At 48.3% G+C, this 24,340-nt stretch overlaps 2 protein-coding genes across 2 annotated transcripts in view; one reads left to right on the top strand and one right to left on the bottom strand.

Annotated features, from left to right (window-relative positions):
* Positions 1-14,458, top strand: part of COPG2 (COPI coat complex subunit gamma 2) — a 22,147-nt gene extending 7,689 nt beyond the window's left edge. Inside the window, exons 8-24 of the mRNA XM_064441782.1 lie at positions 495-581; positions 1,323-1,480; positions 2,182-2,315; positions 2,849-2,916; positions 3,533-3,721; positions 4,582-4,677; positions 5,095-5,338; positions 6,606-6,681; positions 7,817-7,920; positions 8,795-8,920; positions 9,635-9,697; positions 9,823-9,962; positions 10,335-10,506; positions 11,460-11,557; positions 12,289-12,427; positions 12,842-12,940; positions 13,983-14,458. Of these exons, the coding sequence (XP_064297852.1) occupies positions 495-581; positions 1,323-1,480; positions 2,182-2,315; positions 2,849-2,916; positions 3,533-3,721; positions 4,582-4,677; positions 5,095-5,338; positions 6,606-6,681; positions 7,817-7,920; positions 8,795-8,920; positions 9,635-9,697; positions 9,823-9,962; positions 10,335-10,506; positions 11,460-11,557; positions 12,289-12,427; positions 12,842-12,940; positions 13,983-14,113 (2,124 nt within the window). The 3' untranslated portion in view covers positions 14,114-14,458. The remainder of the gene's footprint in view (positions 1-494; positions 582-1,322; positions 1,481-2,181; positions 2,316-2,848; positions 2,917-3,532; positions 3,722-4,581; positions 4,678-5,094; positions 5,339-6,605; positions 6,682-7,816; positions 7,921-8,794; positions 8,921-9,634; positions 9,698-9,822; positions 9,963-10,334; positions 10,507-11,459; positions 11,558-12,288; positions 12,428-12,841; positions 12,941-13,982) is intronic.
* MEST (mesoderm specific transcript) lies at positions 14,401-24,340 on the bottom strand. The gene is made up of 12 exons (XM_064441816.1): positions 24,233-24,340; positions 23,199-23,353; positions 22,486-22,565; positions 22,184-22,261; positions 21,626-21,762; positions 20,306-20,364; positions 20,011-20,051; positions 19,549-19,619; positions 18,879-18,980; positions 17,082-17,158; positions 16,446-16,509; positions 14,401-15,965 (listed from the first exon to the last, which is right to left on the bottom strand). The coding sequence occupies exons 2-12, from the start codon at positions 23,350-23,352 to the stop codon at positions 15,848-15,850; spliced, it is 981 nt and encodes a 326-aa protein (XP_064297886.1). The 5' UTR covers position 23,353; positions 24,233-24,340; the 3' UTR covers positions 14,401-15,847.

Raw genomic sequence — 24,340 nt, 5'->3', positions numbered from 1 at the left:
GGAACACGGGAAGTTCCAGCTGAACATGAGGACAAACCCCTTCGCTGTGTGAGTGCCAGAGCAGTGGCACAGGCTGCCCAGAGAGGCTGTGGGGTCCCTTCCCTGGAGCCGTTTACACCCTGCCTGGACACGGCCCTGTGCCCCTGCTCTGGGGGTGCCTGCTCCAGCAGGGGGTGGGACGGGATGATCTCCAGAGGTCCCTTCCAAACCCCACCAGTCTGGGATTCTGTGACTAACTGTAGGCAAGTGAATTGTCCAAGTATTGTCCTTTGTCCTGTTTGAACATAAACAGAAACTGAGTTACTTTTCTCTTTATTGAAACAAGTACATCCATATAAACGATGTATTTGGAAGTTACTGTTACCTGTAGTAAGTGACAAAGCCCTAGATTGTCTCAAAGTCTTCAAAATTAAGAACGGAAAGCAAGGCTCATGGTACTTCACCGTGCTTCTAATGTTAGTTTGTCTGCAGTCTCAATTTGTGGCTTCTTCCAGCATATGATGAAGATCAGTTATGACGTAGTCAAACGGTGGATCAACGAAGCTCAAGAAGCGGCTTCTAGCGACAACGTCATGGTGCAGGTATGTTTGAGGGTGGTTGCCCAAAAAAGCTCTAAACACACTACAGGGTTTTAAGGGTATTTTGTGAGTTCTTAAGTTAACCATAGAAAAAGTAAGTGGTTTTCTTTTTCCCTTATTCTTTTAAAAACAAGAACTGTGACTTGAGGGAAACGATTTGACTGTTCCAGAAAAATCATGAGTTTCTCTGCGATCCCAGTGCAAGATTCTTAATTAAGAGTTGGCTTTTTGGTGCAGGGCCCTGCCCATTCCCTGGTAACCTGATATCTAGGATGCTGCTGTTTCACAGTAGTTGTTGCAGAAGGGCTTTGAATCCAAGTTTTCAAAAAGCTCGAGAAAGTCTCACTACCTCCCAGAACACCAGCGTGCTTTGTCCTTCAGAAAATTTGCCTGTTACTACAGGAACACAGAGATTATCCCAAATATCAGCAAGATATCCATGTTAGCAAAATCTTTGCACAAATACTCCAAACAGCTGTTCTTACAATTAATGGGAGAAAAGGGAGTAAACTAATTTCATGGCTCTTTTGATCTTCAGGAGTATGTTGAGGCTGTCTTATGGTGGGCAGGGAGGGGAAGGAAATACCACAGATCTTTGTAACTTGTCAGGAAACTCGGATCATTTGAGGTTAGAAGGTATTTCTGCTAGGAAACAGGGATTATTTGTCCGCTTATGTCTTAGCCTGGCTTTTCCAACTGCAGTGGGTATTCAATATCTGCTCATCTCTGTTTCTGATTTCCTAGTACCATGCTTTGGGGCTGCTCTATCACCTTAGAAAAAACGATCGCCTTGCGGTTTCCAAGATGTTGAATAAGTTCACTAAGTCTGGACTGAAATCCCAGTTTGCGTACTGCATGCTGATCCGAATTGCGAGCAAACTCTTGAAGGAGTCTGAAGAGGGGTGAGTAAGAGGCAGCATGTGACTCATAAAACCAATTCTAGTTTGAGGCAAACATCTAGGAAATCTGCCCTTTTTTTTTTATTATTTCTGGAAAACTACACACAGGCAAAGAGAACTGTAGCATTAAAAATAAAATGCAGGTAGAAGCAGAGTGCTAGGCTAAATTGAGAGGTGGTGTGTGTGGCAGTTGTGTGGTGGGGTTTGGATTTTTGTTTTGGCACCCTACCATCAAGACTCAGCTGAGAGTAGGATGAAAACTGCAGAATAAGCTTTTGTACTTAGTCTAATTAGATGCATTTCAAATGCAGTAAGGATCTACTTATGTTGTGAGGATATAAATAAAAGGATCTTTCTTATTCTGATCTCGCAGTAGCAGAGGACAGTGTAGTTATGAGAGAAATTCACCTCCTTGTAAAATTCTTTTATCACTGGAAATTTTTTAGTGGTGTGTGATACATGATTAATAATAAAGTATGTATTTCTGGCACGCAGCATTTCTAGCTTGAAGAAGAAAATGTGAAAATTAATAGAATTACAGTAAATAGGAAGTTTAGAGCTCAAGTATGAGTTGAGCAACGTGGCGGTGTAGGAAACATGAAAGCCAGTGCATTGGCTGTGCTTTCTGACAAGCTCTCAGCCACATGGTATTAGTGGTTTGTATGTAACTCAGCGTCATGCTGTGAAACATCTTCTGTTTGTAGCCATGACAGTCCGCTGTTCGACTTCATTGAGAGCTGTCTGCGGAATAAGCATGAAATGGTTATTTATGAAGCTGCTTCTGCCATCATCCATCTCCCAAACTGCACAGCCAGGGAGCTGGCACCTGCTGTTTCAGGTTGGTCCTAGTCCTTCATACCACTGATGCAGCTGGGGGGGAGAGAAGGTAGAGGAGAACTGGAAAGCGCAGGTGTGGCACAGACGACTACACAAACCACCTATTACTGATAAAAGATGAAAACCGGGAGTTATTTTTAACTTGCTTGTAAAGCCAGTGATAAATTATGAATAGAGCTGCATGAACATTAAGCAGCATTTAGTTGAACGTGGATACGTTAGACTTTCCTCTCTCTTTGAAAGAGACAGTATTTGATTTTCTGCTGTGGTGAATTCTGACTAAAGTACTTGCACCTTTCAATATATGAGAAGTTCAGAGAGTTAAACTGTTTAAAGAGAAACAACAAAATACGCGCTTGCTGGCACAAGGCAGTTTCCCCTTCCTCATCTGGTACGGCCGTGAGGGCTCTCGCCTTCTGCTCCCCAGATGTTACTGGTGCCTAGAGTTGCATACTGGGAGCTGCCTTATGTTAAAACAGTCTCTACTCTGTAATATTTTGTTATGAGTTACTTCTTTTGTTTGGTTTCTTTCAGTGCTGCAGCTCTTCTGTAGTTCTCCCAAACCTGTCCTGAGATACGCAGCTGTACGGACCCTTAATAAAGTGAGTGCTTCCAAAACCTTCTAAACAAGCATAAATCTCTGAGCATCAGAAGAAGCCAGACTTCAGTGCCTAATGGTGTGATACTTGAAGTAGAGCGGCTGCTCTTGTGATTACTGTGTTTGGAAACACTCCATGCTGGAGAATTGGCTTTTCCATGCCAAATCTGCTGGTGTGACAGGAATCTTTTCTGCACTCAAGCTAAGTTTTCACTTGTTTCTGGACCACAGGGCTAGACCAAGCTGTAGTTTGATAACTCGTGAGCTCTCGGCTGTAAGGAAGCAGAGTCTTGGATATTTAATACCTCAAAAAGTGTGCATAGGATGTGTGTGAAGGAGATAACATTCTGATTTCAAAGCTGCACACTGCAACAGAAGCAGTTTGTCACTGTCAAACCCATGAGCTGTAACTTAGAGGGGTTCATTTGAGATGCTGAAACAAAAGAACCTGAGCTTTGACTACATCCTGCCAGCGGTCATATGGTGTAGGTTTAGTTGCAATCCGTGTGGCACAGAGCAGTGCTTGAAAAAAATACAGGCTTTAATCCTTTCCCCTTCGAAAGCTTTTGAGTTGTAGGATGTTATTTCTCCCATATAATTTGGAATTGCGTTCTTTCCAGGTGGCCATGAAGCATCCATCTGCAGTCACTGCCTGCAACCTGGACCTGGAAAACCTCATCACTGACTCCAACCGCAGCATCGCTACCCTCGCCATCACCACCCTGCTGAAGACAGGGAGTGAGAGCAGTGTAGACAGGCTCATGAAACAGATCTCCTCCTTCGTGTCAGAAATATCAGATGAGTTTAAGGTGTGGCATTGGAGGCCTCTGCTCTTTCCAGCTGCAGGTTTTTCTCCCATTCTTGTTTTTATGAAGCTTTTCCCATTTGTTAATCCTTCAGTGACTTAGTCTGATAGAGCAAAGCCAGCCTGAAATTCAGAAGGTGTAGTCCTCTGTCTTTCAACTTAAATATACCATGTAATTTCCCCCCACCACTCCAAGAACAGATAAATGTCATTTGGTGGATTCTTGGCTCCAGTGCAGTATCCTGCAAAACCCTGTACTGCCTTCTGGTTGCCTCTTTGGGGAGGAAGAGGGATTTTAGCTGTTTTGATTGAGCCTATGTCACTTCAGTCTGATAACGTAGTTAGGAAATAGCGCAAACTGTAAATTTCTACCTAATTTGTCAAGTTAAGGCACTTCTTAACTTCAAGTTAAGTTCACTTCTACTTGCCCCTTTTACACCATGGAGTTGCCTTGAGAAGCATAGATAGCATGTCTCTACAAGTCATTGCTAGCGTACAGTGGTCTTAAGTTCTTGTTTTTATGAGAAAAGGAAGTAAGTATTAGACCAGTTTAAAATTGCGAAGAGTTTTAATGACGAAATTGTAACTAGTTAAGTTGGAATTAGGTCTGGAACGTCAGAGGGAGTTAGGGGAAGCCTTTGAATTAAGGTAGTCCATCCTAAATTACAGTCTCTCTAGCACAGCCAAGTCTTACAGCATGCTATCACAAGGCTGTTAACACACACTGAGAGTCCACCACCTGAGTTTTATCCTTTTTGTACATGAATTCATTTTATCAAGGTGCAACTTGAGATAGTGAGAAGCCTGTACTTTTCATAGAAAAATAAAATCACGTTACTAATGTCCTCCTCTGTTGTTTTGCAGGTGGTGGTAGTACAGGCTATCAGTGCTTTGTGCCAGAAATACCCTCGGAAACACAGCGTCATGATGACCTTCCTCTCCAACATGCTCAGGGATGATGTACGTCTGAAACTTTCTTTGTGTAGTTATTGGCAGGTAGCTCCGACAGATAGCACAAAGGTTCTCTTCTGTCTTATGTCAGTGGGTACACAGCAGTGATGGGGCCTGGCTGATCACCAAGACCTTGTTTATCTCGTCTGTCAGACCCATCTGAAATGTGCTTATGAATTAGAGCTCATCCATCAAAACCTGATCTGAAGAGATGTTCAGATGATGTCCCAGGCACATCACCTGAACATCTGGGGGGACTGGGAAGACCCTGTTAGGTTATCCAGCACACCTTCTCTTTTTCTCTCTTTATGTACAAATGATTGTTTTTCCCAATGGAAAGAAGTAATTGAAGCGTGAGGGGAACTGAGTAGCGCTGTGGTCTGAGCTCTGCCTGCCGGGTCAGCGTCCTTGATTTTCCTTTCCCAGGGTGGCTTTGAGTACAAGCGAGCCATTGTGGACTGTATAATCAGCATCATTGAGGAGAATCCTGAGAGTAAGGAATCAGGCTTGGCTCACCTCTGTGAGTTCATTGAAGACTGCGAACATACTGTCCTAGCCACAAAGATTCTGCACCTGCTGGGGAAGGAGGGGCCGAGGACTCCATCCCCATCCAAATACATCCGCTTCATATTCAACAGGGTGGTGCTGGAGAACGAGGCTGTGAGGGCTGGTAAGTTCAGCTCAAATGCTCGATGGTTTCATGTCTGAGCTCTGCTAGAAATCTTGGGGCTGAGGTTGGGTTTGGGGTTACTCCACAGGCACTGTGGAGAGTTAGCTCTTACATGTATCAGCTGTGAAGGCGATTTTTATCCTGCAGTGGGTTTAAACTCTTCGTATCATCTCAGCATGAGCACTTGGTCCTCCTGCTTTGCAGAACGTAAGCAATATACTACCTTATAGTCCTTTCTTCGAATATCTCCTAAAAAATGAGAGGTAATACGAGAGGAGGAGACATTGTTACTTCTCTAAGAAGCGTAATTGTCTGCTATAAACTATCCTCTTCTCATATGGAAATCTCCCCTCCACAAGATAAGGATTCCTTCTTGGAAGCACGTTTCAGGCTGCCACTTCCTTCCTGCGGAGCCTTTACAACAAACCCTTTGGAGTGTTCGGTCTTTTTTCACACTTGGGACTTGGCATTGGAGGGATATCAGCGTCAGCTTGATCTCCTGCATGTTAAAAGAGGAAGTACTGCTGGGAGAGAGGAAGCAGAATAAGCTTATAAATACAGCATGGTCCAGATTGCATTTGATTTTTGGTGACAGCTCTTTTGGTCACAGTTCCCTAATTGTGACCTGGGGGCACATGAAGAGCATCCCCCCAGAGAGCATATGCTGCATAGAAACTTTGTCATTTTAAAAATATGGATTTATAATATAACCACTGAGGCCATAAAGCTTGTACTTCCTTACAGAGCTTTCTCTTCTTGCTATATGTAGAATTTCTTCAAGCCGACGCTGAGCTGAAATGAGTTTGGACAGGCAGCTCTAAGTGGTTGCTGAGGGGTTTCAGCTCCTTGCAACATCACTGGATGCAGCCTGGCCCTGGTCTCACCACTGGATTCACGTCACCCCTGTGTGTGAAAAACAGATTTATGTGGGGGTGTGAGCTGCAGCTAATGCCAGAGGTTCAACAACTGGAATGAGCCACGGAGCTTGAACTAACCTTACCTGTTTGAGCATTCTGTCAGAACAGAGTTGCGGAACTGTTAAGCTGACCTTGTTCTGTTATTCCCCGACGCAAAACTATTTCCATTTGAAAATATGGAAAAATGGTTTAGTCTTTCCATAACACTAAAAGGTTTATGGTGTGGAAGTGAAAACCTGCGTAAACTGGAACTTCAGGACAAGGGTACGCACAGTGCTTTGAATCCATCTGTGAGAATGTGTTTGCGTGTAGCTTGAGCACCTCTGACATCTCCCCGTTTTCTTCTCTAGCCGCTGTGAGTGCGCTAGCGAAGTTTGGTGCCCAGAATGAGAATCTTCTTCCGAGCATCTTGGTGCTTTTGCAGAGGTGAGTGGGTACGGCTGTGCTGCGTGTGTGCTGAGCTTGGCGACGCTGGGTGCGCTGGCTCCACAGAAGCAGCAAGGTCAGACCCAGTGAGAACTTGCCTTGGGGTTGTCACGACATACTGGTAGAGGAGTCGGGAGGTGGCTGTCTTCCACCTTCCCTTTCTGGCTGGAGGGACCATAGCATGGCTGGAGATGAGCGAATGAAAGATGTGATTAGTCCTGAAAATATCTGGATAGTAAGCTGGTCTGAGAACATTCCTCAGCGGGTAATAAATCTACAGCAGTTTAGTACATTTTTTTTGCATCCCTTGAAGCAAGAAAATATATTTCCATGTTACTCATAAATAACTTTTCGGTATGGTTGAGTAGTGATCTCAGGTGTTCCCATTTCAGAGGTTCATGTCTCTTGTTAAAGCCGTTCAGCCTCCTTAAATATTCCATACCATAAATGTCATGGTCTTCATTTGTATAGCACTGTAGCGTAAACCTGTGCCGTGTCTGTTTTCTGTGGTGAGAGGAATAATACGAATCATGAAGTGCTCCAGGCAGAAGGCAGCCTCAGTATAGGCACAAGCGAATTACAACTGCAAGAAGTGACGTGAGCGACGCAGTGAGGGAGGGCAGTTGCCAGGAGAGAGAGAGAATCTCTTTGTAAACCACCTGCTGTAATTGAAAATCTGGGTGAATGCTTGAGCACGCGGCCATTGGGTTTTTTTCAGTCTGAAATAGGAAGCAGCTTTCACATGTTCATTTTTGTTATCTACCTATTCTGCTGTTCTAGTGTGAAAGGATGCTGTTTAAAAAGAAAAAAGTGCATCCACGTGGTGCCCACCAGAATTATTAGCCATAAAATGCAGGTGTATATTTTATTATCTAGCAAGTGTACGTGGTGTTTACGATTCACGCACACATCTCCTTTAATCTTGGATTTTCTGATGTGACACCTGCATATAAACTTCAAGTTAAATCTCAACTGCTGTGTTGTATGAACGCTTTTTTTGCATAATTCAAAAGTCTACTGAGGGAGCTCAGGCTATCATTGCAGTGTCAAGTCCGATCTTGTCAGTGCCGTTTTTAGCTCAGCTGTCATGATGTCCTGAGCTGGCTGACTGCTATCCTCTTGTTCCCCCAAACAGGTGCATGATGGACAGTGATGATGAAGTTCGGGACAGAGCAACATTCTACTTGAACGTACTGCAACAGAGACAGATAGCCCTGAATGCTGCCTATATTTTTAATGGTCAGTGATAGAAAGGAAAGAAGTCCAAGCTGTTATTTCACGTTCTGTATTATGGGTGGGCTTTGTTGCTGTACAAATAACTTTCTGTAATGTAACTAGGGTCAGAATAACTAGAAAGAACAGAACTGTGTGAGTTTTCTGGCCCTAGCACTTTCCTGTGAGGTACTTGTGCAAACGGGAATGGCAGATTGAGCAAAATATGGGAAGGACTGTCTAGGAAATGGAGCCAGGAGTACGGGTTGGGCTTTTTTCTTTGTTGCCTCTTCCTTCGCTTGGGACGACTTCTTAACCTTTGCTCCATTGCAAAATGAGGATAGTACATCTTGTTGCCAGGATCGGTTATAAAAGTCTTTCATAGTCTGTAGTTGAGAGTTCATGCAAGCAGAATATTCAGTGTATTTAAGACTATATGCAAGAGGAGTTTTCTGGATTGAACTGTTTAGACTGCAGTACCCTCTGGAATGGCAACTTCCTATGTCATCTTTGGAGCAGTTTGGGTTTTTTTTTTATTCTGTGCAATATCTTGAAGGACTTAGCGTGTGTGTTTGTGTTTACTGAGAAATGAAAGTGCTTTACCAGCTTTTTATTAGCCAAAGTCCAAACCATCTCACAAGAGTTTTTCTCTGCAGCCTGAACCAATGGACAATCTACAGAGAAGAGCTCTTTAAATAATCTTCCTTATTTGTATCTCGAGAGGGAGGTAACTGAGACCCAGATAAGTTTTTCAGACTCTGGCGTCTTGTTGCTGTTGGTGCAGCGGGCAATTGAAAATCCACGTTTTTCATTTGTGAACCCTGTATCGTAGTGCCTGTAGGCTTCTGACAGCTCCTGCTCTTTAAAACTGAACTTTTCTACCTGTGCTTCTACTTTGCAGGGTTGACCGTCTCTGTTCCTGGGATGGAGAAAGCCCTGCACCAATATACGCTGGAGCCTTCTGACAAACCTTTTGATATGAGAACAGTTCCGCTGGCTACTGCACCGATCTTTGAACAGAAAGCAGGTAACACTTGGGCTTCATCTAAATAGGTGGTGGGCAAGGCTGTAAGCATTCGGGTTGCCGTTACTTGATGTCTGTAAACTGGCTGCTGTCCCAGTAGGGTCAGGCCAAGAGCAGAGGTGGGTCAGCTGAATGCTGTACAGGTTACAGTGCCACTGGCTTTGCAGAAGCAAGCCTGCCTGATCTTCACAGATAAAGGAAGACAGCGCCTCTTTCTGAAGGAACATGGCGTGGCAAGAATGTTCCTTATTCGTTCTGCTAATCTTGTTATCACAGCTGAGTTTGTACATCATCAGAATTTATTAGTTCATTGATATTGGAAAAAAATACATTCCAGAAGCGCTTAGTCACTGGCTGCCTTCCATGTGCTTGCACAATTCTTGCATTTTGACTTTTTGCAACTTGTTAAGAAAAGGTTTGGGGTTTGGTTTTTTTCTTTTCGTTCGTCTTTTTCCAGCTTTTTTGCTGGCTGTTCTGGACTAATGTGTGGTTTCTACATCGTTACTCAAACGTCTCTCCTCTTCTCTCCTTCCGATCCAACACTGCCTAGCAGAAAAGATATTTCAGTGTGTGTGAGGAGCCAGGCTGGTAATGGTTTGGAGCAGAATGTGTGAAACGCTACAGGTTAAGGAATTTTTTAGTGGAGGTATAACAGCATTTAAAACTCCTGCATGGTGTAGCTGACAGCGCAATGTCTTTGCTGCTTTTTCTTCACAGAGATTGCCCTAGTGACCAGCAAGCCTGAGAAAGTTGCTCCTTCCCGTCAGGATATATTTCAAGGTATGAGAGATGATCTGTGGGTCTCCAGCACTGGAAGTGTTGGGAGGATTGCCACAGGTCAGGCGGGACCAGTGAACAAACCTGTCACTGTAAGTGTCCGTCATCTTCTTTTCCCTTCTGCACAGAACAACTGGCAGCCATTCCAGAGTTTAAGAGCTTAGGTCCATTATTCAAGTCTTCGGAACCAGCGCAGCTCACAGAAGCAGAAACGGAGTATTTTGTTCGTTGTATTAAACACGTGTTCACAAATCACATTGTTTTCCAGGTAAGAGAAGTTTTGCGCTTTTGCCAGAGCGTAATAGGAGTTGGCCTTTAATGATGCCTGGGCGTAGCATAAACAGTGTTGTCACTGTGCCCTGGAGAGGACAGCTTCTCTCTTCAGGGACTTACAAGGAAGAGTTAAGAGGGTGTGTGCTGCTTGCGTCAATGATCAAAGAAGGGTGGGGTTTATGATCCTGTCTGTTAACGAATTCTAGTAAAATTGAAGAGAAAAGCTGTTTAGTGAGAATGGCCGGCTTGATCAAAGATGCAGGATGTCTGCTGTATGCTGTGGAGTATTGTAGCTGATTTGGGGGAGAATTCTCCATTAGAAATGTTTCTTCTATGTTCAAGTCCTTTTCATTTTATTCTTCTGCAGTTTGATTGCACAAACACGTTAAACGATCAGCTGTTAGAGAGAGTCACTGTGCAGATGGAGCCGTCGGATGCTTACGACGTGATCTGCTGCATCCCAGCACCCAGCCTGGCTTACAACCAGCCGGGCATGTGTTACACCCTTGTCCAGATTCCCCAGGATGACCCCACTGCAGGTACCCCTTGGGAGGGAATTATTCTGCACGACATAATCCCTCAAATGATGTTTTTTGGAGAACAGATAATAAAACGTTCAGAGTATGGGATTTGGCAAGTGCATTCTGAGATTCTAGTACTGTTTCATTCTCATGTGTCGCACGTGCTGGTTTTTATGTAGAACCTGTGTTTGTGCAAAAATGCATGCACGCTTCTTAACTAATCAGTGGTACGGGATGATTAAAAATAGGATGATTAAGAGGACTGGAGAGCGTGCAGGTAATACAGGAAAATGAATTTATTATCTTGAGTCAATGAAAGGAGCATGTGGATGTTTGGTAGTAGTCAGAAACAGAATCGGTAAAAGGAAGGTACTAGTGGGGGAAAAAAAAGATTGGGCCTCTACATATCTAGGTAATGCAATTGTTCCTTTCTTTAGAGAATTAGAAACAACTATGAAATTTAGGAATGAGAGATTTTCTTGGGCATAAAACTCCCCTTTCTTGCTTTTATTATTCACGCTTAAAAGAAACTCCATCAGATTTGCCGTTGGTTTATGATGACTCGGCTCATCAGCAGGGCGGATTTCTTGCTTATCGCTTTAAAAACAGAAGATTGAGTGTGAATTCCTTGAACTGTGGTTTTGGATCATAATTTGCCTGTCAGAAACCCTTGCAAAGTTTCTCCTGGTAGCTAATGCTGGCTGGATCGTACTGCAGCACTCTGCAGTGGACCTGTACTTGTTACACTGTGGCCCTGGCACATTCCTCCCGAGATCCTCCTCTGGCCTTTATCTTAGAGTCTGGGGAGAAGTTTTGTGTGAAGTTGAAACATGCTCTGACTATGACCCCGTCATACGTATGTTCTGGGGCAAAGTTAATGCACATTCTTTCCACCCCTTTTTTGGGAAGCGAGAGTTCAAGCAGAAGAAACTGCGCTATTAACATATATGGGCTTTTCTTCTCCCCCCCAGTCGCTTGTACATTCAGTTGCACAATGAAGTTCACTGTTCGAGACTGTGACCCAAACACAGGCGTGCCAGAAGATGATGGCTATGATGATGAATATGTGGTAAGTTCAGGACTGGGTTGGGGTTTGGGTTTCCCCCCCCCCGCCCTTGTCATTAATTGTGAATTACTTGGCCAGTGGGTTGATGGTTTTCCTGCGGATCTGAAGCCAGTAGGAGAGATCAGCAGGCCTGCCTGAAACACCATTTCCAACATATGGCAGCTTGTAACTTTGGATCTTTCCTCAAAACCTTGCCTCTGCCAATAGTTTAGCTTTAGTGCCCTATGGGGTAGGATTTGTGGGGACAGAGAGGAAGAAAGGAATAACTTTCATTGTCTTTTTTCAAAAGCATGGCCCAATCTTTCTCTCCGCCCGCAGCGTTTGCACTTCTGTTTATTGTGTTCGCGTTACCAATCACTGAAATACACGTCAGATCTCAGGGAAGTGCCGGCCTTCTGGGCATGGAGGAAGTAAAGGCTCCTGCTGGATTCTGAGAGCGTCTCTCTCCTCAGATGCCCAGTAAGGGCTGGAACGGGCTTTGACTCACAAAGCGATTGCCCCATTTTCTGCTCTCTTTTAGTCTCGCTGATATATTTGTGTCGATGTTTTTAAGCTTTGCAGATGACCACCATAAGTAACCACTGTTGTTACGCGCTTCTCCTGAAATTAAAGCCGGGCATGCCAGAGTTGTCTTGGCAAAACGCTGCTGTCCTGTCTCTGTCTGTCTTTCCCTTTCTAAGATTAGGGTCCTTTCTGTAACTGACAGCTGAAAATCTCCCTTGCTTTTCTGTCAGCTGGAAGATTTGGAGGTGACCGTGTCCGACCATATTCAGAAGGTTTTAAAGCCTAATTTCGCAGCTGCCTGGGAAGAAGTGGGAGATGACTTTGAGAAAGAAGAAACCTTTGCACTTAGTTCAATTAAAACTCTTGACGGTGAGATGATCTCTCCTGGTTTATTTGTGACCCATGTAGTACTACTGGTAAATCTGCCACACTGGGGATATATTTACTGTGGTAGGAGGAGCATTTGGTGCCTTCCGAAGTGACATTATGTCCCAGCAACAAGGCTTTGTGTTGCAACTTCGGGATTATAGTGGGTGGAATTTTGGCAGTGCTCCCTTGCTTGAGGCTGGCTGAAGGGAGGGGGTGCGTTCCTGGGCTGTGAAGACAGCTGAAAGGACATCCATCGCAGGGTAGGTGTGTTGGTGGGGCTGCAACCCAAGGTAATGAATGGAAATGGTTAAGCCATGTGGGTGCTTAGAGAATGTTCTTGAAGTGCAAATTAGTTCTCACGGAAATCTTGGCATCAACCTGAAGGTAATTTTCTTCTTCAATCTCTGAATGCAGAAGCTGTCAATAACATCATCAAGTTCTTGGGCATGCAGCCCTGTGAGAGATCAGATAAAGTGCCAGAGAACAAAAATTCTCACACGCTCTACTTAGCTGGTAAGTATTCTGGCTGTTGAACTCAATTTTTCCATGTCCCCACACAGATATATATATATTTTTTTTTAACTAAATGAAGGGGAATGGGTTAGGAGATTCTGTTCTTCTTTTGAGTTTTTTCTCTGTAGAAAGCCGAAGTGAACCAGTGAGTTGAATGCATCTGGTGCTAACTTGGAGCCTGCTGTTGTGGGTGTACTTAAGCTAGGCTCTTGGGTGTCTTAGTAGGTATTTTACCTACAGGAAGGGTAGTGAATCCTTTGAATGAAGAACTTCCAGAGCAGACACCTAACTAAATTCCTTCCCTGTTGTTATCTCAGACGGGGGTTCCTAGGATCATCTTGTTTTCAAGTTCCTGTCACTAAAGACACATCCTGAACTGGCCTGCAGTACCCACAACTGTGCTCAAGGCTTACGGTTTTGGGCAAACCCTGGAAGTGCCCTACGGAACTTTGCTGCAGTTGTTAAAACAAAACTGCAATGGATGTGGCACGTAGTGTTGCAAGGGAAGGGTTGGATCTCAGTTTATTTCAGGCACAGAACGGGTAACTCCAGGTCTGTCCGCGTAGGAATGCTGAAATGGGACTGGAGGTGGCTTGTCCTACAGTCTGAATTGCCTCCGGCAGCGCCACTTCCAGGCCCTCATGGAGAAGCGTAACAGGACTATTCCTCCTTTGAGGGCAAGGACGCTGAGCCAATGGACTGCATGTTCATGGAAGAATTACAATATGTGTTGCCTTCTCAAACTAGAAGTGAGCTTCAGCTCCGTGCTTTCTGTTTCTACCTATTTGGATCAGCCTAGCCCTCCAGCAGCACTTGCTGCCTCTGTTTAATTAGGGCAGTATCTGTTATCTCCAGTCTTTGGCCTCAAGCTTAGGGTATTTGGGGGTTTGGGGTGGTTTTTTTTTTTTGTCATTTCCCCCCTCTCTGCAACTGGCCATAGACTGAATCTGTCTTGCACTCTCCGGATTGTTGGCTCCTGGGTTAGGATTAGATCACTGAGCCTCTCTTAGAGTTAATCTCTTAAATATTGCTCTGTCCCCAGGTGTATACAGAGGCGGCCACGATGTGCTGGTAAGGTCCAGGCTTGCACTAGGAGATGGCGTGACCATGCAGGTGACGGTTAGGAGCAAGGAAGAAATGCCCGTCGATGTCATCCTGGCTTCTGTAGGCTGAGTGTTACAGCGCATCGACTGTGATGGAAACCTCCTTTGTAAGCACCGGTTGGGTATTTACCGGATATCAAGCAGCCCGTCTGTCTTTCTGCATGTAGTTTTTATTCCTCAATTTGGTAAATATTTTGTATGATGTTACAGTAGTGGCAATAGTGGCTGGCTGGTACTGAGCCTTTCCCCTGTCCCTTCCCTCGTCGTCACTTACACATTCCTATCTAACTTATTGCCTCTCTGGCCACTTGCAGGAGAGCAGGGAAGATAAAAGATACAAGTGGTAAGAAAACGGAATCAGACTTTTGTCAAAACTGATTTTTATTAACAGAAAATAAACACTGGTCCAAGTGGTGGAATTCGTATGAATTACTGTTAATAAAATAGAAATTTCTTGTTCTAATTCTTTTTGCTTCAGTACAGAAAACGCAGCCCGTTAAAAAACACACAGAACTTGCAGAATCTTCCAACCTGCAAGTTTACTATTTCTTGAAGATTGTCTCTTCTGTTCCACACAGAAAAATAAATGTACAGAGAGATTAATCTTCACCTATCAAGGCATATTCAGTTCTCTGAGCCTTATGTCAGATAATACCAAACAGTGCAGCCTTCTTGGGCTCAAGGATGTGAAACATCATCTATCGGAAGTTGGAAAGAGGTGAGGAAGGAGAGACCTTATGGTGACTTCCTTCTGAGGGAAGTTCTGCACCTCTCTGCTGATGAATTGATGTTTCTTCAGTTATCAAGTCAGGGTGAGGAAGGAAGGAATACTATTGTAATGCTAATTTAAATGCCTGTCCCAGATCCTTGTGGCTGGAATAGCTATTGCTCAGAACACCTTGGCTTCTGATAGTGCCAGTATTGCATATTTATCTTGCTCTAGTAGAACAGGTATGAGGCTGCCCTGGGAGAAGTGTGTGCTACAGTCAGGCTTTGGGGAAGCTCCTGAGATAGGCCCAGGGGTGTAGTGTCAGTGAGCAGCTCTGCTTGTTAAACCAAAAGACAGAGGAGCAAGGGAAGTGGTAAAAACTTGAGGTTTAGAGCTTAACTTTCGGTAACTGGTGATTAAAAAGAGATTACTGAAGACAATTCCAGTGCTTAAATGCCCCTTTATGGGCACAGAGCATCATTCCCTATACTTTGGGGGATTACAGACCCAGTTCTGCTGTATTTCGTGTAGGCAAACTCAGTTTCAAATTCTTCAGTCCTGAGAAGCTGGCGAGGTACTAGAACACTTAGCCACTTAGCAGAAGGATGTAATTTAAACTGCCTGTGCAGCAACTCAAAAAAAAAAAAAAAAAAAGCCAAACCAACACCCATCTTAGGAATATGCACATCAACCCTTGGCTGCTAGTGGTCCTGTCTACCTGTGGCACGCAGCATAGCCTAGCAGTGAAGACAAGGACTCAGACTGATACATGTGCTCTGCATCCCCTCAGGTGCCCCTGTCCTCCCTTGAGCCCTCCTGGCTCTAAATATAGATACAGGCTGGACAAGAATCAAGGTCAGCATGGGGCTGGAAGAGCTGTCAGTAACTCTGCTTAGGCTGACAGTTCTGTCCATGCCTCCCCACAGGCTAATCTCTTCCAGTGCTCAAAGGATTTAACTACATAAATGCAGGAGTTTGGCAGCCAAAGATGAGGGTGTTAGTGCAAAGTGTTGGATCTGGAGATAAAAATCAAGGTTTCTTCCTGCCCCCAAAGCCTGACTCATAAACCAAGAGTGAGAACTGAGCTGCAGCAGCTCAGAAAGAGTTGATGAAGTTCAGATACGCATTCAGGAAGCCTGTCGGATCCTCCAGCTGTGGATAGTGGCTAATGTGGTCGTCCAGCACAGACACCGTGGACATGGGAAGCACCTTCCTGTTGGAAGAATGCAGCAAGGCTTAAGCATGGGAACTGCAGCAGGCTCAGCCCGCAGCCAGCCAAGTGCTACCAGTGAGGAGGACAGTACCCTCTTGCACAGCTGAAATTCTGCCCATAATGTGGTTTTGGGACAAAAAAAGCCCGTAGCAGCTACAGCTGACTTCTCTTCCAAGTGCTGGATTTACTTCAGGTTAGTTTGGATGAGAAGACTACCTCAGTCAATAAATCTTACCTCTGTCTGATGTGGTTTTAAAATGCTCGATTGATTTGACTGAGAATTGTGACTTTGATGCCTAAAATGAGAGCGATTTCCCAAACGCAGAAGGCTCCAACTGAATCACCTGGCTGTGCAGGTTATAGGTGGGAATTAAAAACAGCCTCCGTGAAAAGAGAATTGAAGGAAAAGTCTGAGACAAAATCTCCCTCGAAATGAAACCCCCGTTGCGTATTCCCACTTTGTGACGGGTATCGTCTTACTTGTAAAGCTGGAGAAACTCTGGGTGTGGGTTCACAGGGTCCAGGGGCCCATAGATTAGATGCACTGCAAGACAGAAGCACAGACAGAGCTTTTATACCCAAGGACATCCCTAAACTAAGCTGAGACCTGTTGCAGACGTGTTCCCCCCACACAGAGCTTGGGAAGCTTTCAGCAGAGCGCTGAGCAAACCAGCTGCCAAAAGGGCTCTTGCTTCTCTGCCCTGGGGTCAAGTTCAGCCTCCAACCTTCCTCCTGCAAACACCAAACCTTTCCTTGAGTGATTGTGACATGTCTTGAGCCTGAAAAGCACCTTGGCTTCCCTGGGGCAGCAGCTGGAGAAACTGGAGGCTGTGAACCAGCCTCTAAAGGAGAGTTACCTCTGCTCAGTGGAACAAACCCATTTTCCTCTTACCTCAACAAGCTCACACCTCTCTGCTGTAACTGACCCTTAAACGGGAGCAGGGAAGTTTGCAACACCCTGCACAAACTGGCTTTGAGCCATGTCGTCCTCATCAGAATAACAAGAGGCTCCAGCAATTAGTGGAAGAAGCCATTGTCACACTCCAGTGCCTGCAGGAGAGGGGGCGATTCCCAACAACTCAACCAGTAAATCCAAGAAAATGGATTCCTACTCACGTGGGACAGAGGTGGACATCAAAGCCCCAACCCAGCGGTCTCTGTGCTTCTTTCTCTGGTTTATGTACTGCAAAATACTGAAGAGAAACCTGTTGTTACGCAGCAGACGGTGACTCGAGGTGCTGCACAGCCTGGAAATTGCTCTCAGGGCAACGTATGGCAGTCCAATGAGACCGAGGTATAATCTGCATCCCCCAGACACCGCCTCCTTAGGGCAATGGCAACGCCACATCAGTCCGCTGACCATCCCCGAGCTTAGCAAACTGCCTAAGATGTTTTTCTTAATTTTTACTTAGTCAGCAGATAAAAGTGCAAATGAGGTTGGGACCCTGACTCCAGGTCTCACCGCTGCTGGCTCTGTGCCCTAAGGCTCCTACTGGAGGATAACCCCTGTTCATTTAGGAAGGGAAGGACAGCCCAGAGGCTGGGGAGATAGAAGGATGGAATTTGAGTCCTTCCTAGCTGAGATGGAAGCAAATTTGGGTCCCCTGCTCCCAGTCAAATGCCACTGGGTTGTTCAAGGTGGTGAACCATCGTAACCCTTGTGCCAGGCAGTGCGGTGAGTCACAGCGGGCTGCAGGCGGCCAGCAAACAAGCCCCGAAAGGTTGGTTACCCCCAGGCCCCCTTAGCAAACTCCACACAGAGCAAAAAGCGGGTTTACAATCAGATCCTACAAAACGGAGCAGAAATCAATCTGCTAAAAGCCTGCGCAGACACAGCGCCATCTCAGCACCCCCAGGCTCGGCTCACCGGTGGTGCAGCAGCTCTGAAACCATTTCAGTGCCCCGCAGTGAGAGGAGTCAACACTGAACTGCTGCGTGTGGAGGAGTGCACAAGAAGATAAATGGCGCTAGTCAGGTCTTACAGTGAAAATCTGAACTGCTAAACAGCTCCTCAGCCTGTCTCATCACCCCAGCCACCAACTCGGGGCGACTCCTTGCTTCAGCACAGCTCTTGGGGGGATGAGGCTCACAATTCAAACATCAGGTTCAAGTCAGTTGGGTTATAAAAAGCCTTCCAAGGACGGGAAGCTACAGTAAACAAACGTACCTATACTCTGAAACGCAACATTTAAGGGGCTGGAGGTATTTCGGCACTGAGCTTCCCATCGTGGCTGCGCTGCCAGCAAAGGTGATGTTGCAAGTATTTGCCACGACGGGACTTGGCAAGCGGGCAGTGCATCAGCTGTCTGTCTATTGCTGGACTTGGGCGAGTAGCCCTTGTTAGAAGAGGCAATTAGCAGGTGCCCTTTGGAGGGGCTGAGCTATTTGGGCCTTCCTGTGGTTTGTCTGGAGACTGTCCCTGGCGGGACCCGAGAGGAGTTTGCACGCTGGGGGAGGACACATACAGGCCCCGCTGAACGGGGATACTCAACTCACAACCGCCAGCCCGAGGTCCTTCCAAAAGTCCCAAACTGGAGAGAACCCGATCTAGCTCCAGTTTTAACAAAAGCCCACAAATTCAAGGCCCTAATTTCCAAAGAAGAAAAAACTCCACGTTCTACATCTCCAGCGTTGTTGTTCTTGCAGATCCTCCTGAATCCAGACTTCATTTACCTGCCTTTCATCATCCCAGCAAGAATCCCTGCTCCTACACCACACCCTAGCTCTTTTCTGGGGAGCAACAATGTTCCTAGACCCCAACAGAAGCAGCTGGAGGCTCTGGGGATCCAATATCCAAGGAACCTGGCCGAGCTGCTTCAGGATAACCTCCAAGCTGCTTCATGGCTCTGCCTGCAAACAGAGGGACGCTGCAGGTGTAAAACCAAGCTCATGCAGCGATTAACAACGATGTACCTGTCAACGACGAGATTGCCGTCGTTAGTCCGCACCACCGTCCACATGTCCCAGTACTCTGCCTGCGAAGGCTGCGTGTAGGGCCCAAAGACTGCCCCAAGCCTGAAGAAAAAAAAAAGAGAGTTCAGAGTGACACAGCAGCAGCTGTGTTAACGTACGGCTGAAAAACTAGCCGGAGGCAAAAAACAGTCAAGCACTTCCAGCTTTCACTGCGAAACACGTGGGTGCAAGCACAGCACTGCAGATCGTCCCCCAAAGGCACCCGGTGTTGGACTTAGTGGCCAGTCTAAAGGGCTTTTGGGAAAAAAGAGGCTTTACAACATCTGATAAAAATATATCTCTGATTGCACACCGTATGCAGAGCATGGTTACGGTTTTCATTGCCTCTGTCACACGTGCAAGTCCGGTATTCATGGGAGAGAAGGATTTCAGTGTACAGCGAAAAAGCCGTGTGGTTTATTATTAGGCTGCAGTGCTTTGCCAACTTGGACAGGGGATGGCCCGCAGGACCAAGGTCATTCAAATCCAGGGGCAAATCTCTCCTGGGACAGTGCTGGGGAATCTGCTCACCTGCCAAATACCCACTATACTAATTCCTGCATTGCCTCCTCCCCACTTGGCCCACGTGCCCCGTACAGACTGTGCCCAGCAGCATGGAGACCCGACTCACCCTCTGGAGAAGAAAAAGAAGTTCATCAGCCGTGTGATGACGGGGGACAGCAAACCCCCATCCTTAAGGATCTTGGGCAGAAGGAAAAAAGGAGACAGCATCACTCAGTATCATACAGATAGGTAAATTCTGCCTCCCCAGAGGGCTTTTCCCCCGGCTCCCCATATCGCAGCAGTTTCCCAGCTCAGCCCCAATCCTCGGTAATGCCGAGATGTACGTGAGGTCTCGACAGCAAGACACCAGCGCTTCAAGGGGTGATTAGGGACGTTCGGATGAAACGAGCCACAACCTGGCAGACCCTGCTTTTCCCCACCACCTCTAACGATGCCTGTGAGCACCTCGGGTGCCATTACCGAAGCGGGAAAAGCAGCAGGCATCTGAGCCAGGTAAAACCCCAAAGTCACGGAGTCAAACTTCTGCTGGAGGGGCAATTCACTGCAACTAGAGAGGGTGGCAGCTCACCTTCTGGATGAACCGGGGGTAGTGCGTTTCGGGGAAAATCCCTGGAAGGATGTCAGAGAAGAGAGTTGTAATGCTACAAGTGTTTCGCTCCACATCTCCCAGTCTCTCCCCTTTGTGGTGCCACGAAATGCAGCCCGAGGACTGATGCTCCCAGTTATTTACAGCACCTTAATTGCAGTTTGCTTGGGGTTGGGATGGTGCTTTCCTGCGGGTGATGGAGACGGGAAGGCCACCCCGTCCCATGGATCCCAATCCCTTCCAGCCCACACATCCCACCATGCCGGGCAAACCCTACCTCCATTGGATAAACAGAGGCTGTTGATCAGGATGCTTCCAGTGTTATTGTGCTCGTACCTGGGGACAGAAAAGAAGGTGGTAAAACAAAATGAGGCAAATTAACAGTGTCAGATCAACTCTGCTCCCGTTGTCCCATTTGAAAAGAAGTTCAGGAGGGAAGTTAAACACAGAATCACAGAATGTCCTGAGTTGGGAGGGACCCACAAGGACCATCGAGCCCAGCTCCTGTCCCTGCACAGGACACCCCAAATTCACACCAGGGCTCTGAGGGCCTTGGCCAAGTACTTCTGGAATATCGCCAGGCTGGTGCCATGATACCTCCCTGGGGAGCCTGTGCGAGGGCTCCACCACCCTCTGGGGAAAGAACCTTTCCCTAATGCCCAGCCTAACCCTCCCCTGGCACATCTCCCTGCCATTCCCTCGGGGCCTGGCGTTGGTCACCAGAGAGCAGAGACCAGCCCTGCCCCTCCTCCTCCCCTTGGGAGGGAGCTGCAGAGCACCATGAGGGCTGCCCTCGGCCTCCTCTGCTCCAGCTGAACAAACCCAGGGACTCCAGCCGCTCCTCATACGGTTTCCCCTCTAAACCCTTCCCCAACTCCGTGGCCCTTCTCTGGACACTCTCCAGTAGCTTTATACCCTCAATGTCCTGTGGCGCCCAACGCTGCCCACAGCACTCGGGGTGAGGCCGCCCCAGCGCGGGGCAGAGCGGGACAATCCCCCCCCTCGCCCGGCTGCGATGCAGGGCTCGGTGCCCCCCAGGGCACGGTTGGCCCTTTTGGCTGCCAGGGCACGCTGTTGGCTCGTGTTCAACTTGCCGTTGGCCAGAGCCCCCGGGTCCCTGCAGAGCTGCTCCCCAGCCCCTCGCTCCCCAGGCTGTCTGTGCAGCCAGGGCTGCCGCGCCCCAGGGGCAAGATCCAGCACTTGACCTTGTTAAACTTCATACGGGTACCGGTCCTAAGATGTATCCCTGTGGAACCCTGCTGGTGACCAGCTGCCAGCCCCATTAACCCCATTTACTATGACCCTTTGAGCCCGACCCATCAGCCAACTGCTCACCCAGTGCATGACGTGTTTCTCCAGCTGTATGCTGGACATTTTGTCCAGGAGGATACTGGCAAGAACATCCTACCAGCTGAGAACTGATGGATGGGAACCTTAGATCTGCCTATCACGGATGCGCCCTGAGGCCTCCCAGCCTTCGTTACAACTCTAGGTCCAGGGAAAGGGGGGTTCTGCACTACGTCCTTCCTCCTATCTGCTGGAAATCATCTTGACGGGGACAACAAAGAGCAGCCAGAGCATCAGTGTTTGCAGTGACCTGTGGAGCAGCTCCTGTGCGACCGTATCCCCATAATCGTGGGACAGAAGATTAATCCTCTGGTGGTGGAGGCCGAGGTGACGCACCAGGCCCTCGACGATGCTGGCTTGCTCGAAGATGGAGTAGCGGTGGGGCCTCTGCGAAGCAAAGCGGGAGAGGAGCCACAGTGAGAGCCTGACCCACCATGAGTCCAAGAACTCCAGAATAAACACCTAAGTGGAGGAATGTGGGGTGGAGACCAGCAGTTTGTGATCCTGGACAGAGCAGTTGGGATGTCCTGGGCCAGCAGCTACATCCAGAAGCTGACGGGAGTACTGCCCATGCCCCAAAGGGGTCAAGGTGAGCTTTGGAGTCACGTCAAACCCAAGTAAAGGCAAGACAGTGACAGAGCCGATCTCTTCCCCATCCCTTCTGCTATTGCAATGTCTTATTTCTTTTCCAGATGTAAATGGGAGAAGAAACTGGACTATAAATGCCAATTTTCCAGGGTTGCTGGCATGGCAGAACAACTTCTAGGCCAAAAAGCAACTGCAAAACCCCTTTTCCCAGGCTACTTACAGGCTTGTCACTGAAACCAAATCCTACAAAATCCAGAGCAATCACCCGGTGAAACCGCTGGGTCAGCCCTTCCCAGATCTGGAAGAGAAATGCATTAAAAAAACGGCTGATGGGAGTGGAGAGAGGAAAAGCCTGCAGCGATGCGCAGCTGCCGACAGCCACGCTGCCCTCCACTCCTCCAGACAGCACCTTCCAGCACCAAGAAAATAGCAGGAGGTTGAAATTTCCTCCTTCCCTGGGAGGGAGAAACCATGGGGTTTGCTGACAGCATCCAACCCCCCCATGGATTCGCCCCTCCTCACCTTGCACCAGTCGTAGCTGGAGGTTGGGAAGCCATGCAGGAGGACAATGACATCGGAGCTGCCGACAGCGCCGGTTGAATCTGGGGAGGGAACGCAGCACCTCAGGGTCAGCATTTTTCCCCCCACAAAGTTTCCACCCCTGTAAGACAGGTGTTGCCGTTCGCTCCGCAGCAGCATGGCGTTACCTCTTCCCCCTGTTCCCCTAAAACCAAGCATGGGTTTGACTCACACCACAGCTTCCCTGTGACAGCGTGGCTTCGGAAACCTGGCCAGATGAGCCCCCATTGCCCCCAGCACTGGCTACTTGATGCGAACCAGGGTTTTATTTGGGACAATTTAATTTCAGCTGCCCCTAAGTTGCTACAACGGGTAACAACCATGCCAGCAAAAAGGTTTTTTGGTATCTTTTCCCTGCTGTGAACCATCAGAGGCTCCTGGGATCCTTCCCCGCCAACACCAAGGTATTGCCGCTGCTGCACCAGAACCAACATTTGTGGCTTCACCCAATTAAAATTATTTTATAACGAACAGCCACACTGCGTCTGGATCCACACAGCGGCTCCCCTTAAAGCCGTTACGTTATGGGAAGGGTCTGCCATCTCCCTGCCTGGCCTTGGGGACACCCCCAGGGCCACCAAGGGGAGCAGAGCCCCCAGCCCCGCTCCCCACCAGGACGGGCGAGGCATCCCCAGGGCTCGGCGCGGCCCCATCACCTCTGTAGAAGATGTTCTGGTCCTTGTAGGTGAAGTAGCCTCCGGAGGATCTCCAGGAGAGAAGAGCCGGAGAGAGCTTGGGGGGCGGGATGTGCAGGTAGACGGCGAGGAGGGGCACGCTCAGCAGCCCCACCTGCACCCACCACTCCTTCATCCTGCGGGAGAGAGCCAGGCACCTGTACTGGGATTTGCCCCGTAACCCCCGCCAGGTCCCCAAAACCCTCACGTACCCATCGCCTGCACGTCCCCGGGGCGGTGGGTCTGTGACAGAAAGTGGCCTTTGCACTAAAGAGTGGGGGGGGTCTCTGGGGTGGGGGTCGGGACACACATGGGTCCCATTTGGGGTCGGAGAGGGGACGTGGGTCCCATAGGGGGTCTGAGGGGGACATGGGCCCTACTGAGGGTCTGAGGGGGGATGTGGGCCCTACTGAGGGTCTGAGGGGGGATGTGGGCTCCATAGTGCGGCTAGGGGAAGATATGGGCTCCATAAGGGGCTGAGGGGGAGTGTGGCCCCATTGGGGGCACATGGGTCATATTAGGGGTCTGGGGGGGGGGACATGGGCTCTATTGAGGGAATGAGGGGGGACATGCGCCCCATAAGAGGTCTGAGTGGGGACATGGGCCCTGCTTGGGGTCTGAGGGGAGGTATGGGCCCCATAGGGGGGTGTGGCTCCATAGGGCCTCTGAGGGGACATATGGGCTCCACAGAGGAGCTGAGGGGGGCATGGCCCCAATCTAAGGGCTGGCGGGTCAAAGGAAAGCAGAAGGTCGGGGGTGGGGTGCTAAAGTCCCGCCCTCCAGGCCACACCCCAATAAGCTCCGCCCTCCACCGCAGCAAGGCCACCCCCCGTCGTGAACAAGCCCCGCCCCTCCAAGGGCAAAGCCTCGCCCCTTACAAGCCACGCCACCCCTCCCCGCCGTGCGCCCCCTCCCCTGCAGGGAGCCAGGCCCCGCCCCCCTGCAGCGGTGGGCGGAGCCTCCGCGCCTGGCGGTGCGGGTGGGGGAGCGGCGTGGGGGCGCCGCGCGCGTCTCACCTGGCTCAGGTGCTCCGGCCGCGCGTCAGCATTGCCCTCTGAGGCGTGGGGCCAGCGCCCCGCCTCGCGCATGCGCGCCCCGCTTTACCCCGCCCCGCCTCCCCGCTT

Source organism: Phalacrocorax carbo, chromosome 1, assembly GCF_963921805.1.
Source record: "Phalacrocorax carbo chromosome 1, bPhaCar2.1, whole genome shotgun sequence".
In the NCBI taxonomy this organism is placed as follows: domain Eukaryota; kingdom Metazoa; phylum Chordata; class Aves; order Suliformes; family Phalacrocoracidae; genus Phalacrocorax; species Phalacrocorax carbo.
The sequence above is the reverse complement of the archived record's forward strand: the minus strand, read 5'-3'. Positions and strand labels throughout refer to the sequence as shown.

What these genes read in the sequence shown, in the direction of transcription:
- MEST (XM_064441816.1), bottom strand. Translation starts at nt 23,352, where the DNA reads ATGAAGGAGTGGTGGGTGCAGGTGGGGCTGCTGAGCGTGCCCCTCCTC. An exon ending in GCACAGGAGCTGCTCCACAG is followed by an intron (nt 20,365 to 21,625) that starts GTCACTGCAAAC and finishes TTCTGTCCCCAG; the next exon opens with GTACGAGCACAATAACACTG. An exon ending in GATGTCCACCTCTGTCCCAC is followed by an intron (nt 16,510 to 17,081) that starts GTGAGTAGGAAT and finishes TCTGTCTTGCAG; the next exon opens with TGCATCTAATCTATGGGCCC.